We start from the raw sequence: 20,226 nt of genomic DNA on the forward strand, positions 1-20,226 counted from the left end.
ATATTTTCAAATTGATTATTTTCTTCTCCAGACCCATACCAAACTGTTCTTAGGGCATGAGTTCGTATTCAGTAGAATGAGGTATTTTCGAACACTGGTGATGCACATTATTCAAGTGGTTTTGCATTAAAATTTGGGTTTTCAATATCAGGGGTAAACAAATCTCATGAATAATTCAGAGACTCAAAAACCACAAGGACAAAATTTCTATATGCTTTTAACAGTGCCCGTGTTCATACTGGACCATTGAGACAGGTAACAAACACAAAATAATTAGAGAACCCATTAAGCTCATGGACTGCAACTGTTCAAGAAGGTGGCTCACCACCAAGCAATTGGGGATGGGCAGCAAATGATGGCCATGCCAGGGATGCTCATATTCCCATGGATAATAGATAAATCAGGAAAAAATTTCAGTACCTGTAGATGGAAGCTCAATGCTACAATCCATTGTGCCATTGAGTCAAATCTGTATGTTGCATAGTGCAAATATATAATGTATAAATAGAATTACATTTCAGACTGATTCTGAATATTGCTGGCAATTTTATTGGAGTTTTCGCTAAATTTATAACCCTCTTACTGTTCACATGAGAGAAATAGGATTGAAGAAAACTCTAAGGGTCACAGATTTGTCTGTTTTGGTAGATCAGTGAGTTTTAATAAAGGCAGTGCTGAGTGTTTTCACATGTATGCTTTTTTTATTGTTGCTCTTTCTTGCTATGTGTTATCGCTGATGGTGATTGGTGCAGATGAATGTGTAATGTTTATTTTATACTTGATATCTAAGATACAGTCACTTTCTATCATGCCATGTGTAGCTTTTGTGATAGATCTTGAAATACTTAAGGAATATTACCATGCATTTTAGGAGTCTGCAGGAAAGCACTCGCTTTAAACAACTTGCAGAGGGTATTATGAAAGCAATCCATGCCTTTGAGTTGGATACAGGTTATGAATGTAAGTATGCAAACTGCTTTTATTGTTTTGAGGTCGTTCTATATTTAGAAAGTATATTTTTTTTCCAAAAGTATATTTTAGGGAATGATTGCTTTCAGTTCTTGGATACACACGCCATGAGCTCGTGAATAATGGGCAAGAAAATGAATAAAGCTGAAAAGTTATTAAAAATTTAAATGGCCTCGAACCTTATAAACTAAACAACACATTTAATGTGTTTTAATCAATGGATTAATACTGTCCTTCAAATAGTGGACAAAAGGAGCTTGACACAGTTCAGGCTGTTATCCCATTTTAATTTTCCCCACTAATAAATTTTAAGTTTAGTGTTTATTTAGTGTTTTGTCTTGAAATTACATCAGTACAGTGGTCCTGGGCTTGAGTGCGTAGATGGGGGTAGAGTACTCATGAAACTATCTTCCTTTAAAGAGTCCACACATTTTTTTTTAATTATTTTTGATTTTGCTCTTTATTTTCCCTAAATGTAAGGAAGGTCTGTCCTGGGAAAACAATTTTGTCTTTTTCACTGGTTATATATTGGGAAGATTTAGTTATTGACAAAGAAATAAAAATGTGATTAAAACATGGTAAATCACAGGAGTGTCAAAACAGCATTCTATTCATGAAATTTTGAGGCCTGTATACCTGTTATGCCATGGGACAATTTTTAGTTTGGGCATCTTGTTATGATCCTGGACCAGATCCCCGATGTCTGGTCCACTTAGAGACCAATAATTTTTTTGTTTAGTAGACAAAGTTTGAGATCCAAGACTCTTGCTAAGAGAATAAAGCCACAAGATTCTGCAGTTTCTGAACATTCTAACATCCAGGGTTAATATGTGGTACACGTGATTTAACAGGCAAATTGTGGTCTAACACTACACATTAGGCTGTAACTTCCTATGGAATGGCAATCGAGTCGGATTGCCACTCCACTTGAAAGTTCTTATCTTAAAAACCAGGCGATCATATCTCGCCTGACCTTCCGACTCAGGCTGGGCAAGATCCGGGCAGTGCAGCAGGTCCCCAGGGCCCAGCGTCGAAGGGCTGTACAGTCGAAGATGAGTAAGCCATGTCCCTTTCTTAGCTGCACTAGCTGCCGTCAACCAGGTAAATTTAAAGGCCTAGCCACGTTTAAAGGACTTTGACAAGGTAAGTGGCCAGGATTGGGCGGGATGGGGGGTGGTCGGGTGGGGCTTTGGGTAGTGGTGTTTGGGGGGAGGGCGGCGTCAGGCCTTGAAGGGGATGTGTGGGGAGGAGTTAAGAGTCAGGCTTGGCCAGGGGTTGGGTGGGGGGCAAAATCTCGTGAGTTGGGAAGTTCCCATTGGGGGTAGGGGTCTAGTCCCTTGGTGGGTTGAGACCCCTGGGGGTAGGTGGGCGGGTGGGAGTGTCCTGTGGGGGGAGGGGGGGGTGGAGTCCTGCGGTGGGTGGTGTCAGTGTGGGTCTCTGCCAGTTACCCAGAAGTTAGAAGAGATTTTAATTGGCCCGCCCACTCAAAATGGCGGCGGGCCCCATTTCAGCGGCAGAGTTCGGCTGCTCACCCGCTGCCGAGCCGGTGGGGCCCGCCCGCCCATCAAGGGCTAAATTCTGCCCTATGATTGAGATGCTACAGTTCCTGAATGATAGAGGTTGTAAGTATAGGTCAAGATGATGGAGTGCTTTGTGGAATATAATTGTTCCTAAACATGATGTGTTACCAGACAAATAGCAAAGAACGCATTAATAGATACCTAACTTACTTTTAGGATTCTCATTAGTCTTGTGCCCTAATCCTCAAACTTTTACTACAGATTTGAAGAAGCAAATTTGAAAAATAAATTATTTGCAGTCCTATTTATCCATGTGACCATAGAAGACTCAATGTAGTCTTGTTTGAAAGAAAGTTTTCAATTATCTAACAAAGCTGTACTCTGTGTTGCCCTAATCAAGCCTCACATTTCATGCTAATTTTGTTGTACCAGTTTTGTCAGCCTTGCTGTTTTGGTGTTTATCAATATGTTTCCAATCCATTGCACCCGCACATGGATAAGTAAAAGCAAACTGAATTATCAAGAAAATATATGTTGCCTGTTCCTGTCTGGCAGTCCAAAAACATTGAGGAAAAGACCTGGTGTTGCATACCAAAAGATAATTGGGGATTTAGAAATTGAATTGAATGAGATTATACAGGAACTGTCATCCTATGGGTTATTATTTTATGCGTATCTATCCCTACTTGTGAGTTTGTATGTCATTAATACTCTGCAGTACATTCTACTAATAAGTTAATTTATTTTTGCACATCCAGTAATTTGAATTAAGCAACATAGATAACAATAAAATGGACAGTTAGTGTTTAAAAATGATTCGAATTAAGAAAGTTTGAATGAACTGGCATCTAGTTAAATAGAATATCAAGCTTTTTTTCACACTCGGTCAAAAGATATGTTAATTATAGCACCTTTTGAAGTCTGAATTGGAGCCTTTGAGAGGGAATGTATTAAGGTATTGAAACTCATTTTACGGATTATTTATGAAACAGACAGCCAACTTAAAATTAACACTGTTCCAATTTGAATGTGCTCTTTAAAAATTTTACTTCACATGCCTCTTTTATGTCAATTGACAGACAGTTGGGCGGAGGAAGAGGTCATACAGTTGGGGGGCAGTGAGGGGATTTGGACAGCCGGGGAGAGGAGGAGGAGGAGGTCAAACAGTTGGGGTGGTGGGGGGTGCTCAAGCAGTGGGGGGGGTTGGGTGGTAGTCCTGTTTGGTGGGGGTGGTCCCCTGGGGGGTCATCGGGGTTGGGGGGAGTCCTGTGGGTGTGTACAATGGTTACCCAGAAGCTAGAAGTGGTTTTAATTCTTCGAACCTTTTCTGGGTAACTTTTGATATAACGCAGTCGGAACCATCCAACGTTTGCAGTTTAAATCGCATTTTCAAATGCTTCCCAATGCAGGGCAGTTGACCACTGGAAGTTTGCACTTGGGCAACTGCAGTGCAATCCTTATCTGTGAACGTTGAAGGTGGGGGGGAATTCCGCGGGGTATCTTTGGGGCACCCTCCAGATAAATTGCCTTGGAGCTCGGAAGTTACGGCCCCAAATTTTACACTTTCGACTTCAAACTTTAGATGACAATGATGAGCCCTTCATTGCTGTTTAGATTGATTGAATGTCTCTTCTTTATGTTTTATGGTTGGATGTTGTTTAAATCAAGGTTTTAAATCAATGTTTTACTAGCTGATCTTGAATAATGCATTTAAAAATCACTTAAGTCACTCCTCTTTGAAACAATAAAGGGAAGACTAGAAATAGTGTGCACTCTTTTGGACGCTTACAGGATTTTTTGCATGGAACAAAAGCTATTAAAAAGCAATCTGTTCAAATTAGTGCATGTGTTAACGTATGTAAATAATAGATGAAATGTTTGGATTTTTTTAATGTTCTTGCACCTTTTTAAACAGTCTCCATAGGCAACACACCAAAAAGGACTCCAGCTGAGATCAATGCTTACAGACAGTTATGGCAAGATGATAGCCATACTTGGAGTAACAATACACCACAGAATGTCATAGCTACTGGAATCTCCAAAAATCGCACTTTGGTACTGCAATAATTTCTTTAATGCCTTATAGTTGTATTGGCTCAAATTGCTGGAGCAGTGCATCTTGCAGTGAGCTAGAGCGGAAAGTGAATGGGAAACTGAGTGGGAGACACAAGAGAGGGAAACAAAGATAGGAATGAAAGATAGAAAAGTAAAAAGCAAAAGTGAAAGGCAGAGGAAACGAGGGCTAGCAGCAAATACGGCCATTGTACAAAAAATGTGTAAAAATGTTCAAAAGACAAGTCTAAAGGCACTATCTGAATGCATGGAGCATTCGCATAAGGTAGAAAAATTAACAGCGCAAATAGATGTAAACGGGTATGATATTGCAATTACAGAGACATGGCTGCAGGGTGTCCAAGGCTGGGAACTGAATATCCAAAGGTATTCAATATTTAGGAAGGACAGGCAAAAAGGAAAGGGAGATGGGGTGGTGTTGTTGGCAAAAGATGACAGTGCATCACTGGACAGGTTATTGGCTCAGAAAATCGAGATGTGGAATCAGTCCGGGTGGAGCTGAGAAGCAACAAGGGGCTGAAAACATTGGTGGGAATTGTCTATTGGCCTCCAAACAATAGTGGTAAGGTGGGGAGTGGCATTAAACAGGTTATTAGAGATGCATGTAACGAGGGTGCTACAGTAAATCTGAATATAGGCTGGGTAAACCAAATTAACAAGAATACTGTGGCAGATGAATTCCTGGAGTGTGTACGAGATGGTTTTTTTTAAAGACCAGTACGTCGAGGAACCAACTAGGGAACAGGCTATCCTAAACTATGAAGGTATGATGGGTGAGTTGGTTACGATTGATTAGAGAAATTCATTAAAAGGCATGATGGTGGATAGGCAATGGCTAATATTTAAGGAATGAATCTCTGCATTGCAACAGTTACACATTCCTTTCTGGCACAAAAACACAACAGGAAAAGTGGCCCAACCATAGCTAACAAAAGAAATTAGGGCTAGTATGAGATCCAAAGAGGAGTCATACAAAGTGCTAAAAAAAAAGTAGCAAGCTGAGGATTGGGAGCAGTTTAGAATTCAGCAAAGGAGGACCAAGAGATTGATCAAGAGGGAAAAAATAGAGTACGAGAGTAAACATGCAAGGAACATAAAAGTGGATTGTTAAAGCTTCTGTAAGTATGTAAAAAGAAAAAGATTATTGAAGACAATGTAGGTCCCTTATAGTCTGCGACGGGAGAATTTATAATGGAGAACAAAGAAATAGAGCAATTAAACAACTACTTCAGTCCTGTCTTCTCGGAAGAAGACACAAATAACTTCTCAGAAATACTAGGGAACCAATGGTCTAATGAGGAAGACGAATTGAAGGAAATTAGTATTAGTAAAAAAAAGTACTGGAGAAATTAATGGGACTGAAAGCCGGTAAATCCCCAGGGCCCGATAATCTACATCCCAGGATAGTAAAGGAGGTGGCTATGGAAATAGTGAATACGTTGGTTGTCATCTTGCAAAATTCTGTAGATTCTGGAATAGGCGCGACAGATTGGAGGGTGGCAAATGTAACCCCACTATTTAAAAAAGGAGGGAGGGAGAAAACAGGGAATTACAGACTGATTAGCCTAACATCACTAGTAGGGAAAATGCCAGAGTCTATTATAAAGGATGTGATAACAGGACACTTAGAAAATATCAATGGGATTAGACAAAGTCAACATGGATTTATAAAAGGGAAATCATGTTTGACAAACCTAAGGGAGTTTTTTGAGGTCGTAACTAGCAGAATAGATAAAGGAGAACCAGTGAATGTGGCGTATTTGGATTTTCAGAAAGCTTTTGATAAAGTCCCAAATAAGAGTTCGTGTGCAAAATTAAAGCACATGGGATAGAGGGTGATATATTTGCATGGATTGAGAATTGGTTAGCAGGCAGGAAACAGAGTAGGAATAAATGGGTCTTTTCAGAGAGGCAGGCTGTGACTAGTGGGGTAGCACAGGGATCAGTGCTTGGGCCCCAACTATTCTCAATATATATCAATGATTTGGATGAGGGAACCAAATGTAATATTTCCAAGTTTGCTGACGACACAACTAGGTGAGAATGTGAGTGGTGTGTAGGATGTAAAGAGGCTTCAAGGTGATTTAGACAAGTTGAGTGACTGGGCAAATACATGGCAGATGCAGTATGACGTGGGAAAGTGTGAAGTTACCCACTTCGGTAGGAAAAACAGAATGGCAGGGTATTATTTAAATGGTGATAGATTGGAAAGCGTTGATGTACAAAGGGATCTGGGTGTCCTTGTACACCAGTCGCTGAAAGCAAGCATGCAGGTGCAGCTAGCAGTTAAGAAAGCAAATGGTATGTTGGCCTTCATTGCGAGAGGACTTAAATACAGGAGCAGAGATGTCTTAATCAGCTGTACAGGGCCTTGGTGAGACCACACCTGGAGTATTGTGTGTAGTTCTGGTCTCCTTACCTGAGAAAGGATATATACTTGCCATAGAGGGAGTGCAGTGAAGGCTCACCAGAGTGATTCCTCAGATGGCAGGATTGTCACATGAGGAGAATTTGAGCCGACTAGGCCTGTATTTACTGGTGTTTAGAAGAATGAGTGGGAATCTCATTGAAATGTATAAAATTCTGACACGGATGATGTCTCCCCTGGCTGGGGAGGGGCATTGTCTAGAACAAGGGTCACAGAATCAGGTGGGCCATTTAGGACTGAGATGAGGAGAAGCTTCTTCACTCAGAGGGTGCTGAACATGTGGAATTCTCTATCACAGAGGGTTGTGGAGGGCAAATCATTGAATATATTTAGGAAGGAAATAAGAGAGGTTTCTAGACACTAAAGGCGGCAAGGGGTATGAGGTGAGAACGGGAGTACGCCGTTGAGTTGGAGGATCAGCCATGATCACATGGAATGGCGGAGCAGGCTCGAAGGGCCGAATGGCCTACTCCTATTTTCTATGTTTCTAACATTGTGAATTGGATTTTTTTTCCCTTTCTATTCGGGGTAATATTTTTGTGTTGCTTGTTGCTGGAAAAGCGATTTGCTAATTTTGGGGCACTGGTCAACAGTGGGGGGGGTCTAAGACGTCTTGAACGTTAGACACAAAGGCCTTTCTCCTTAAGTAATGAAATTTAAGGATAGAGAGAGAAACTGTGCAAGTGAAGGAGAGGGAAATGGGGTGATTTAGAGTCAATTAGATACAGAGAGAGAAACAAAGAGTGGACAAAGGACGAAGAAAAATAGTTTAAAAGAAACTTCTTGGAGCAAATTAGCACCGAGCTGAAGTGAGACCTTAACAGGTTTATTAGTTTTCTGTCAGGACTGTAAATCATGTCATTAATGGAATCATTACAGCATGAAATTCCTGCCCTAGCTGGCTGTGATGAGATTCATTCATATTTACGGTGCAAATCCAGCGATGCCGTAACCTTCGTGGGGGAGGTTGGTGACGAAAAAGTGCAATTTGTCCAGTGATTCGTGGCTCTTCACAGCTCATGGCGTATATCTCCCTTCTCACAAATGGCTGAGTTTTTTTACTTAGGTAATAATAGGGGGGGGTGCTGTGACCTTGCTGATATTTTTTTTCCAGTTATTTCAGGGCCATTGCTCTTCACTTTTTTTTCCCTTCCCCTTCCCATTTCTGTGAATTCTTAACTTGCTTGTATCCTCCGAATGTGGGGTGGATTAGCTGACGAGGGAAAGGAGTTTTGTTTTTTTTATACAGCTAGCTGACCTCTTGTTTTTGACGGGCTGGAGGGTAGTTAGAAACTGAAAATTTTGATTGCCAACTAATCACACCTCAGATTTCACAATGAGATTTCAGCTGAGAGTTTATTTATGCAGCTTAATGTTAACTTTTTTTTGAAAAGTTTTCAAATGTTAACATTATGCTATGTAAAGATATGCACACAGCAGTAGTTTCATTGTGAGATTCTGATGATGTTTCAAACAATTTGTATAACAGTCTTCTGAAGACTGAATTGAGACCACAGCCTTGCAGTCGCTCCCATATGTTTTTATGTGTATTCTTTATTTTTGGACTTCTAAAGTGACGTTGTTTGGCTGTGGCAGATATTGTGCCAAACATCACCCATTGGGCTTCATACATGGCATTTACACTGAAATATTGATAATTGTGACGTAATCACAGCAGTTTTATCATCATTATGATTGTTTATCAGAAAATAACCATATATTACATAACTTCTTAATTATATTGTATAGCTAAAATTCTGAAATAACTTTTTGTTTTCTTGTACAGAAGGCGGACGCTGACCCTCCTTTGACTGAATTTGTAAGAAGGGTTTCCTCAAGAATTAAAAGGCAGAAAATAGAGGGCACTCCAGTCTGCGTTGGGATTGGTGAGAATTTTAAGCGCCTCGTATGAAGGGATGATCTTTGTATGTGGTTTTTTTGTACTTCTCTGGACCTAGTACCCCCCCACCTCTCCCAGCTAAACCCAGGAGGGAAAGAATGTCTGCCACAGACCTCAGCTGCCTCTTCGTCACTGGCAGTGCTGTTGTTTGGCCAGAGGGAGAGTTCTGTCCAACTCTGCTTACATCTCTTGCCTGTAAAGGAATGCTGCGTTGTTTTATCGAATAATTGGCGAGCACTGATGAATCTTTCATTGAAAATAAATGACCTGGCAATCTTTTTTATGGTGTTGGTTGAAGAATAGATCCTGACCAGGGCACTGGGAGAACTCTCTTGCATGTCTTTGGATATGGCCCTGGGCTCTTTACAGTGGATGAGGATGCAATTTAATATCTTGTACAAAAAATGACCCTCTGGCAATGCAGCATTACCAGCCTAGATTTTGTGCTGAAATTTCTAGAATGAAGCTTAAACCCATGAGGTGAGAATGCTACCGCTTGAGTGACAGCTGATATTTGGTCAACGTACAATAGTTTAAAGTTTGTCTTCTGTATTACAGATTCGGACTCTTCTGAGGAGCCTTTGTTCAAAACACATGTTAATGTGAAGTAAGTGAAGCTGCACAGATCAGGAGCAACATATCCTGTATGGAGCTAACAAGACTAATTGCATTATGAAATGTTTCTCAAATGCTGTTATATCTTTTTACGTACTGTGGGAATGTGAAAGTAGGTGATCAGTCTTAAAATACACCTGGATACATGGAGGAAAAAAAACAAAATAATGATTTTATCTGTAATAACTAATATTGTTTGGACAAATTATTGATGTTGGGCATGGTGCTTGACTTGCCATGTTATATAGTTTTTTCAATCACTGCAGCAAGATTTTATATCAGCTACAATGGCAAGGATAGGGTTTCATTTATTTGTCATCCACTAGGATTTTTGTGCTTTTGAATGTCGCTTGTAAATTTTTAAAGTTTGGTTGGGTACCCCTTTGAAGTAACTGATATTTACCAGCATGTTTTTATGAATTCCCAAGCAAGTGCGTATTTGAACAATGGCCCAGATTTTACGGGGTTGGGGTGGGGTGAAGGCTGTGCTGTCAGCGAACAGCATTCAGCGGCATTCTCACCCTGAGACTGACCGCAATTTCAGGATGTCGCACATGGGCAATTTAACATGGAAATCCTAGAACTGCAGCCTGCCACTGACTTCTGCCACAGGCTGCGCTGTGCCCCCACAACTCCTGAGCCAACAGTCACTCAAGTTAGTTGATGTGGCAAGAACTTGTCCTTTTCAGCGCCCTCATTGCTTTTAGAAGCCCCATAAAAAGTTACACCTTGTTCAATTAGGTGTTATTGGGTTTTTAGCAGCGATGTGAGCAATAACTATTGTTGAGCAATAGATCTGGCCCTGCAAAAATAGTTCTCCATTCATAAATATCTCCATTATGATTTAATTACAACATTTTTTAAACTAAACTTTTAAATATTAAAATATTTTTTCAGAATATTTCAGCTTCTACCTTCACCCTATGTTTATGTCCTAATCTTTTATTTTACTCCCTGTAATTATTTTTAACAAAAAGTGTTTGGACTTTAGTGCTTTTCATTTCCTTGGTTGGTTGTCTGTGAAAATTCTTTAATGTTGACTTAATAATGACTTGGACTGTTTTGGACAGCATGATGACATTGGTACAGCTCCGCACTGGGAAGGCCCATTGCAATCTACTGCACGCAAGAGTGGTAAAGTTCTTGTTGATGAGATTAATAGATCTTTCTGTGTGGCTTTCATTGAGGTCAGCAGCGAGTGCCATTGCTTCCCCACTGGCCACACCTCCAGGCCTATAAGTACCTCAGTTGCTCAGAAAAATGGGCAGCACGAAAATAAATAAAAGTCAAAATAAAAGCGAAATACTGCGGATGCTGGAGATCTGAAATAAAAATAGAAAATGCTGGTGAAACTCAGCAGGTTCCGTAAAAGACTCATATTGGACTCGAAACGTTAACTCGGTTTCTCTATCCACAGATGCAGCCAGACCTGTTGACTTTTTCCAGCACTTTGTTTTTTTTATTAAAGAAATAAAAATCATTCATCTGGCATCTTCTTCTTCGCACCTCCCACTATGTGAAACCACAGGTGGAAAACCTGATGTTACAGCTGGTCGATAACAGATGTGCTTCCCCACTGCTGCTAGTACTGATTAGTCATCCTGATCCAGGTCGCTTGGCATCTTATTTAATTAACTCCTTCACCTCATACATTGTTTTTGACATCCATGAATAATTTTCTTTTTTAAAACCCTAGCTCCACTTTTTTATTTTGAATGAACAATTGTCATACCAATAATTAATTCACTGAAGTTTGAACTCCATAGTTGATGTTTTGTTTGCTTCTATAGGTCAACACTGCATCAAAAACCAGTGAATAAGAAAGCTACTTCTCAAAAAGAGAAAATTGTTCGATGTGACAATGATGAGAAACCCTGTGAGGGAAAGAAATCAAAATTATCGAAACCAGCAATGGAGGGACTGTTTTCATCAGAAATGGGTACGGCTATGTTTGATTGCCAAAATTCCAGACTTTCAAGTTCCTCACGTTTCTTCTCACGAAGAGCTAGATATTTTCTGCCATAATGACCCTACACTTGTTGCTTTATAAAATATTGAATTCAAGAAACTTAAAACTGTTGCATGTGTGTTTTGGGAATAGAAATCAAAATAACTGTTAGCTGAATAGTTTCTTTTCTCTGCTTTTCATTTAACACACTTGTTTTCTTATATTGCCATCCATTGGGTAGTCTCCTCCAAACACCCACTGGCCTTTCCAACCTGCCCTTGTGATATCTCGTGCACCACAATGTATATCACAGGTGGCCAAACTTTCTGAACTCTACAGCCACAATGATAATCCCCAAACTTTTGAAAGCCACAAGACACAGATGACCTTCATAGACACATTTAATTTTATTACTATTGCGCACACTTTTATGTGTCCCCCCCCGTCCTCACTTAGCCCTCACTCATGCCCTCCCTCCACATTCAGCCCCACTCACTCATCCCTTCCTCCTACCTCCACCTCCAAATCTGGATTTCTCCACCTTGCCTGGATGTAGAAGTGCTGGAGTGGAGAAAAGCAGCTGCCAGGGCCCAAATCCTAGGTCCCAATTCTCAGCGCCACGCCCACCTGCCCCCCCCGACATCCCAACCTCGGCTGCTCTACAGGCCTCCCCCAGACCTGCTCTCACCCCAGTCCGGCAGCCTCGACTTCCTGCAGGCAAGGGAGCAGACAGATAATCCAGCGCAGGAAGGCATTCTGCAGGCTGGATGTGGGAGCAGCAGCTACTGGGAGTATGGCCTCTGCATCATCAAATCACAGAAACTGGGCTAAACTAGTCAGGTTAGAGTTGGGCCAGTGGATGCGGTGGCTCCCCATGCCGAGCCAAGGCCTTGGCCGATTCTTCAGAATGATCCGGATTAATCTTCTGTTTAACAACCGCCCTACTTTGACTGTAAAAGCAGGCAGCCGCACTTTATCTATAAAAGAGCTGCAAGTGGCTCACAAGCCGCGGTTTGGCCACCCCGATATATATGCTCCCCACTGATGCAGGACCAGGTAATCTCCAAGGAGAGACACAAAACCAGATTAAAAGCTCATGACCAATTAGGTACAAAAAATGGGAAATTCCCCTCCAACCCCCTTAAGTGATGAAAACTTAGATGCCCCTCAATTTATTAGGCTATTAGCTGACTTAAGTTTAAGATCTGAATAAATAAAGATTTATTGGCTACTCATCAATCAGCTTACTCCCTTGTCCTAGTATCACTTTATTTTATAGGGAGGTTATTATAAATGCTTAGCTTAGCTATTACCCATGTTCCTCAGATTTTAATTTACTGAAAAATTCAGAACCTTTTAATGTTGCTATCCCTCTCTTATTTAATTTTAACTTTATCCCTAGATATGAATGATTACTTGAATACTGGTTGTAACTATATGATAATTTAATTAAAATTAAATGCATAGCAGTACACTCACCCCATGCGACTCCTTGTCTTGTGATGTCACTTTGCGGTATATACCAGCCTGTCACCTTTCTCCTGTTGTGCTTTGCTGCCCTGTCACTGCCGGGAGTTCCCACGCTGTTTTTAATGGCTTCTCTCTCTCTGAATGTGTTTTGCTGCTCTGCTCATGCCATCTACCATTCCTTCATCATTCCCCTGCTAGCCCTTATCCCTACTTATCAATCTTTATTTTTCTTTCTGGGCAAGATAGTACTTGTTCTCAAACCTTTGAAATTTACAATCGTCCTGGCTTCACCCATTGTAATCTCTTGGCTAAAACAATTACTGATAAAACAGCACATGTTTGAAAAAGAGTTGGAGGAAATTGATTTAAGTAAGGCAAACCTGACTGCTCAATTAGCCTTTGCAGTTTGATGGCCTCTGCACTGCTGGCATCAGTAGAAAGTAGGTAGTTATGTAGATTACAATGTTTCTTTGATCATCTTATTCTGATCAATATTGCACAGAACAGAAGTGCCTGGCACCATTTGGTTTCTAAATCATGTGGAATTGATTTTCCTGGAGATATTGTTCCATTATTCTTGAAGGTCCTGGTGTGAAAATTTACAGACATAATTTCTTTATTGTATGTTTTAAAGGACATTATTCAATTCCTTTGTTGGAAGATGAATCGTGTAAATTGGACTTTTTTTTGTCTTAAAGAAGTGGGCTTCAAAGCTAGTTGATCAGGTTTTCTTTGTTCATTCATGTGGATAGTCTGAATCTGAATTTAATTAATTTAATTGAAATCAACTGCATAGCAGTACAAAAGGTTATAGTATAGCACCGATGAATATATGAAAGATCTTAATCTTTGATTTATCGTCTTATCACCTATTTTTCAAACTCATTCTCCTTGAATTCCTAAGAATCCGAGACACCTGCTTATCCCAAAAAAGTATGCTTATGTCTTGTAGTTAAAGGTCACTCAGCATAATCTTGGCCCAACATAATGTGTGATGGCTTAAGCATGCTCATTGCAGAATTTACTTCAGACTAGCTAAGATATATTTCATGTAGGGATTCCAATTTTGCTTTCCAGGAATTCATTTTCATATTTAAATCTTGTTCTCATGTCACTTCTCCCACTATCACCCCATCCTGCCATTTCCTTGTAATCCAGGTTTTTTTTTAAGGTGTAAGAGGAGAGGCAAAAGGTTCATGTGGCAATGCAGAGATTAGGGCTGAGGTGACTGAAAAGTTGACCCAATGACAGGGTAATGTGAAAGGAGGAGGAGGAATGTACAAAAGACTAAATTGAGAATCGAATAGTTCACCAGCAGATGTAAGACTGGACAAGCTTAAAGAAGTAGTTTGAGACAGATCCATGAAAAAAATTCAAAGAATATGTAAAGATTTTATATTCTTTGGGTTGAAGCACACAAAGGCATTGTAGATCAGTGAGAATGGGGGCCATGGGTAAGCAGAAATTAGTGTGGAACGTTCGCAGAATGCCTGAATTACTAGAATGATTTGACAGAGGATAATAAGAGACAGCAGTGCTTAACATAGTTTAGCCAACTCTAATATTGAATGAATGACTAGACCAGTTGTCAGATGTCCTCCATTCATGAACCTGAAGGGAAAAAGATGGGGACTCTGACAGAGTGTTTAGAACAAGGGAATTTAAAGCAGAGGTGAGGGACCAGTTGAGCACGCCAACAGGAGCAGAAAGAATTCTGAGTTCGAAAGTGATTTAGTGAGGGTAACTGAAGAATAGTATTTTCCCTAGAGGCAGATGATGAGGTTTAGGGGATGGCGTTGATAAAGGAGAGGGGGAAGTGAACCAAAATGGTTGCTTCTGTTGAGGGAGACCACAAGGAACAGCAAGGTTGACGGATTGGCCATGAATTGAGGGGAAATGAGTTTAGATAATGCATTAAACATCATTATGTCGCTGACTTCTTTTTGCCATATGACTGATCCATTTACTTTGGTCAAGAATGCTTTTTTTCCAAGAATTGTTGTTCCCATTCTTAGAGATGTTGTAAGGCTGGTTGTTCTCCCCTCCTGACTTGATGGTTGGTGGGTCAGTATGAGGAACAGGAACTATATGATTATATTGACTCACTTAACTGCATGATCCAGGGATGATATTGGATATTCACAATAAATTGTTAATTGCTAGTATTGTATATCAGATTTTTCCATTTCAAGGGGAATAATCTTTCTGACATACAGCTTCTTAATTTGTGTGATCATATGAAAACAGTGATCTTTTTGTTGTGCACTGAACATAGATTGCTTTCACCAAAAAGCGAATTGGCAGATTACTTAGAAATTTTTCATGGGGAGAGAGAGAAAGTTGCTGTCCAAGGTTTTGAATTTAAATTCAGCTTTAAAGCTCCATAAGAATATTTACACTAGCAAAGTGAGAAATGAAAAAAAAGACTAATTTACCAATCAAAACTAATCCTAAATTATTGACTGAAAACATGTTTAATTTGTAGATGATAATGAAGTGTCAGAAGATACTGCAAACACGGATGCTGGTGATTATTCCTGTGCAACTGAATCTGAAACAGAGCAAAAACAAATGACTGAGAACAAATCTGAAAGTAATTTCTGTAGCCCAGAGGCACCTGGCAAGATCTTTGCAAATGAGAGCTCCTCGCAAGTTGCTGCAGAATGGGTGAATAAGCAAAACTGCATTAACGGAAACGAACTTTTCACTGACAGTGCAACGCCTCTTTCAGAAAAAAGTGCGTTTGAAAAAGTTGTGGATCAATTGATTAAATGTGAAGAGCTGAACCCTAAAGATTCTACTTTAATGGTTGAAGATGAAACTGACATTCAGAGAACTGTAAGCCAACCAGTTCTAAAAGTGTCCAAAAGAAAAAGCCAGCGAATTATCAAGAAAGTCAGTGAATGGTTATCCAAAATTAATGTTGATGAGGTGAGAGCTGTTGGTGTTGAATCTAATCCACATGACCAGAAAATGGAGTCAGATTCCTTAGAAGGAGAGAGCCCTGCCTCTGGTGGAGAAGCTTCTGGTTCAGAAGATACTGAAAAAGTTAAATATGGCCTAATCTCGCCTTTAAAAGAAAAAAGTGTAGTAACAGTAACTGCAGCTGATGTTAAAAACAAAATCTTTGGGAAAACATATAAGAGAGATAAGAGAAAAAGTGCTCCAGTAAATTGGAGTTTTAATTCTGACAGTAAAAGTGATGACTTGACATCTCGCAGAGAAGGTGTCTTTGACATCAGTTGGAATAAAACTGAAAAAGGGAAAAGAAAAAGCAATGGACTAGATCCTGAAGACTTTATAAAGAGGTCTGTCAATGATGAGGGTAACTATGGCGATGGTGTTCAGAATGGAAAAAAACAAATAGACCCCAAGGAGAATGTTCCTGTATCTAATAACATTGGAACTGAGACAAGTAAAGAAATACAAGGTGAGCCATCTGATATTAAACAAAATGATAAACTAGTAGTTTGTGGTGAAGACTCTGAGCAAATTGTACAGCAGCCAGACTTGGAGTTAGGCAAGACTGATGCTGAAAGCAAGAAAAAAATTAACAAAGGTTTGGGGAAAAAAGGAAAAAAGTCAACAATAAAACAGACAAGAAAAAGAGCCAAACCTTTGCAGCTAGTCAATCAGCTTGTAAGAGCTGATGGAAGTCCGAGAAGCAACCCAGTTGACATGAATGAGAACAAGATTGATAGCTTCCCCAGTAGCGAAGAACCAACGAAGGCCGAACCAGAACTGAGGGCGACCAGAAGAAGTAATAGATTGAAGCTGCTGGATGAAGAGTTGATCTTGCAGGACAAAAATAAAGGGAAGAAATCTAAATTCACCAGGTTGCATACACTCCTTGCACCTGGTGCAGGCAATGACCCCGTAGCAGAGCCTAGTGAGGAAATTACTGATGCAAGAACGGTATGTGTAGAAACTGAGAGTCTCCCAATGCAGGATATTATAGTTCACGCCTGTAATGAACAGTTACCTAATGATAGCTATTCAAAGCAAGATTATGTAGCTTCTCATGGATCACTTGGGAACTCTACGGCAGAGGAGCTCGAAGACAGTGATGCGCTAAGATTATCAGAGAATGTGCATCAATTAAGGGACTGCGATAAAGCAGCAGAAACTGGCAATGTTACTGTGCTAGCTGAATGTCCAATGTGGTCTGATCATTCTTCCTTCATAGCAGCATCTGTCACACACTCGGAAGATTCAGGTTCACAAGCCGCCAGCATGTTACTACATCCTGTTCCTGGGGAAAAACACAGTGACCCACAAGTACATTCCAGTTGTACCAGTAAAGATGAAGTGAACCCGAATAATATTACATGTTTGACTGTGAGTCATTCCAGAGTAGGAACTGTAAACAGTGAAGAGAACAGCAGTGAGGACGTAGCTATCAAACAACAGACAAGATCAAAGGAGGTGACTGATGACAGTGAAGTGGATACTGAGAAGCTTCTAAAGTCATTCAAATTATCAAAACGAAAATCATTCATTCTTATGCCAGGACTAGAGCGTCAGTCTGTAGAAGATGAATGCGCAACAGCTCCAGTTTCCAAATGTATTGATGCTGAGGCCACTTGTAAATCAAAGGGGATCAATAGGGGAAATGCAGTGAACAGAGATTACGATGGAAATGCTGCTACAAATCAGGATACTGGAAAAGTTAATTTGGATAAAACTGATTCTCCAATCAAAAAAGCCGAGGTTGCCAGTGGCGTCAAAAGTAAACAGTGCACATCTGAGTTGGATAGTGTACTGCAGCTATTGAGCAGGGAAGATCGTGATTCTGTTGAAATTGTGCCTCCAACAACTTCAACCCTTGGGTCGCCTCTTCCTCCTGTATTTCCACAGCATATCCAGGAGGTGGTGCCTCTCTCAAGTAGCAGGTCGAAGGGAAAAAGGAGCACCAGCTTGCTGAGAATAAAAAGCTCAGATAGCAGTAGTTCACTGGTTAATATAGAGAAAGAAATATTTGATTCTGATAGATCAAGCCAAGTCACAGTCAGTGAGCACTTTAAGAGCAACGCACACAACAATTCTTGTCATAAAAAAACCACAAACGCAGTTGAAGACAGAGCCTTAGAAGTAGCTGTCAGCCAAGATATTCAGCAAGGTGGCTTAAGTACACAACTTGATTCCAATGCCCACCCAGAGTCTGAATTATTGTTTTCAACTAGAGATCTGCTTGTTCAAGAAGCAAATGAGAAAGATAGTTATCAAGAAAATAAATCAAATAAATTGTTAAAAGAGAGAGAGTCTTCTAAAAATTGTGAATCACTTCAAAATATTCCTATGGCTGTAGAAAGCACTACAGAAAGTGAATTAGTTAAATTAACTGATGTTGCAAGATGCCACTCTCAGTCTATGTTTACCAATGCACAAGAAAGCATTGTTGCAGGATATAAAACTGGTGAGAACAAATGTCTACAAAATTCACTGGTGTCTTCCGTAACTCCTGATGGGCTGCTAGACAGTGCTGAAGAAAGCATAAATAAAAGCATGGATGAAATACAAAGTAAATGTCAGAAAGACCGACTGAAGCAATATGAAACAGCGACAAAGAAACTGAAGAAGAGAAACTCTCAGAAATCTTCGACACGAGACCAGGTTCGGCGTCGGAGGAAGCGGCCAGTTAAACTGTCGACTTCAGAATCTGAAACAAGCGATGAAGAGCTACCTTGTTTTCAGATTTTTGGATTCAACAGATTGGAGTCAAATGCTCCATCTGTGTCGCAAAGTCCCTTAAGTGCAACACATCTGTCTTCAAAGGGCTCACTAGTACTACCCTTTTCATTGCCAAACAGCAACACAGAAGTTATAAAGACTTTTTGTACTGAAGTAAATAAATTGGAAGAAAATGTAGATGGTGAAGGCTCTCCCAAAAATGAATGCCTTTCCCCAAGCCAAGAATCTGGGGAATCTCCTGACTTATTCTCTTCTCATTCTGATGGTTCGTCCCCTGATGCCAGTCCCCAACCAAAAGCGAGCAGTAAGACTCACAAACAAATAAACGCTTTAAGTGTAACCGAATCAAAGAGCCAGGATGAAAAAAATGACTGCAAAGTTGAAGAAGTTTGGGATGCTCCACATGTGCAGCCACAGTTTTTTGGTATGGTAGTTAATGGCCATTTTGGGAAACTTTCATGCTTGGAATGTGACTTGACCCACAGAATTCAATTTAATGTTTAGACATGGGGCAGTCAAAGTTCTATTGGTGGTTTACCTGCTGACTGGGAAATTTGAAAGATTTTTTTAGGCAAACATTTCTGGTGACCAGATGTTGAAGCTGATTTTCAAAGAAATATAAATGTCCAACTTTGAATTATCATTGTATCAAACAGTGGTTTATATTTTTTTTCCCTCAATATAACCATTCAAGAAAATTTATGGACATTGTGCATAAAAACTGAGACTAAGCAATTAAGGTGACTAGAAATTTCATATTCCACATCTGGTCTGACTTGAATCTGCAGACGGCACAGCTTTATTAAAATAAAAACAAGCTATAGTATTAACAAGTCCTGTTTTTGTGTACATTGATGACACTCCTGTTGACAAACAATAGGAATGTAAATAAGCTGGCAGGTGCATCTAATATCCAAGATATATTGTAGATTCACCAATGGTCTTAGTTTCTCCATTTTATGGCTTAATTGTCACTGATACTAAATTTCGTACATTGTTACTGTTCAGGGACCTTGCACCAGATAATGAACGAACAGGCATCTGCTACCCCCTCCTTTTGGGGATTTGGTATAAGGAAATCCTGGAAATAACCATCAAATTAAGTTGACAGACTGAACAAGCAGATGAAGAAAACAAGTCCATGGGTCTGTTTAGTGAAGGTTGTCTATTAGGAATTAAAAGAAAAGATAGTTCCGGAAGGTGGAAATAGAAACCAGGACGATCAGTGAGGAAGATACAAAGAGGATCAAAAATAACCTAGGAGGTAGGAACCTGATGTCTGTGTGTCTGTAGAGGAAGGATAGTTAATGCAAATAAGATCAGGGATACAGATCAATGATTGAAATAAATTATATTCATACACGGGGTAATCTTTTTAAAAATGGACAACTTGGGGAGTAGCACAAATGCCTTTACTGCTTTTTATCACAGCCCACGTACAAAATTGTACTCTGTCAGAAGTGTTGTGAAATACACCAAGCAAAATCAAAATTTTGTGGAGGTAATGGGGATGCTCCCTGTGCAACTTCACTTCAGTTAGAATACAGAACGGGGCATTGGTTTGCATATTGGTGGGGCCTGAGTTAAACACCGAGAACTACTGCTTTAAATC

At 40.0% G+C, this 20,226-nt stretch overlaps 1 protein-coding gene across 2 annotated transcripts in view; it reads left to right on the forward strand.

Annotated features, from left to right (window-relative positions):
• LOC144668011 (breast cancer type 1 susceptibility protein homolog) overlaps positions 1 to 20,226 on the forward strand; it is a 65,763-nt gene that overhangs the window by 15,753 nt on the left and 29,784 nt on the right. The window contains exons 5-10 of one of the 2 annotated variants that reach the window (XM_078529719.1): positions 872 to 960; positions 4,405 to 4,544; positions 8,777 to 8,876; positions 9,449 to 9,497; positions 11,296 to 11,444; positions 15,409 to 19,038. In XM_078529719.1, the coding sequence (XP_078385845.1) occupies positions 872 to 960; positions 4,405 to 4,544; positions 8,777 to 8,876; positions 9,449 to 9,497; positions 11,296 to 11,444; positions 15,409 to 19,038 (4,157 nt within the window). The remainder of the gene's footprint in view (positions 1 to 871; positions 961 to 4,404; positions 4,545 to 8,776; positions 8,877 to 9,448; positions 9,498 to 11,295; positions 11,445 to 15,408; positions 19,039 to 20,226) is intronic. The other variant, XM_078529720.1, reaches the window with a different exon arrangement.

This window comes from Cetorhinus maximus, chromosome 25 (genome assembly GCF_964194155.1).
Source record: "Cetorhinus maximus chromosome 25, sCetMax3.hap1.1, whole genome shotgun sequence".
NCBI classification, from domain to species: domain Eukaryota; kingdom Metazoa; phylum Chordata; class Chondrichthyes; order Lamniformes; family Cetorhinidae; genus Cetorhinus; species Cetorhinus maximus.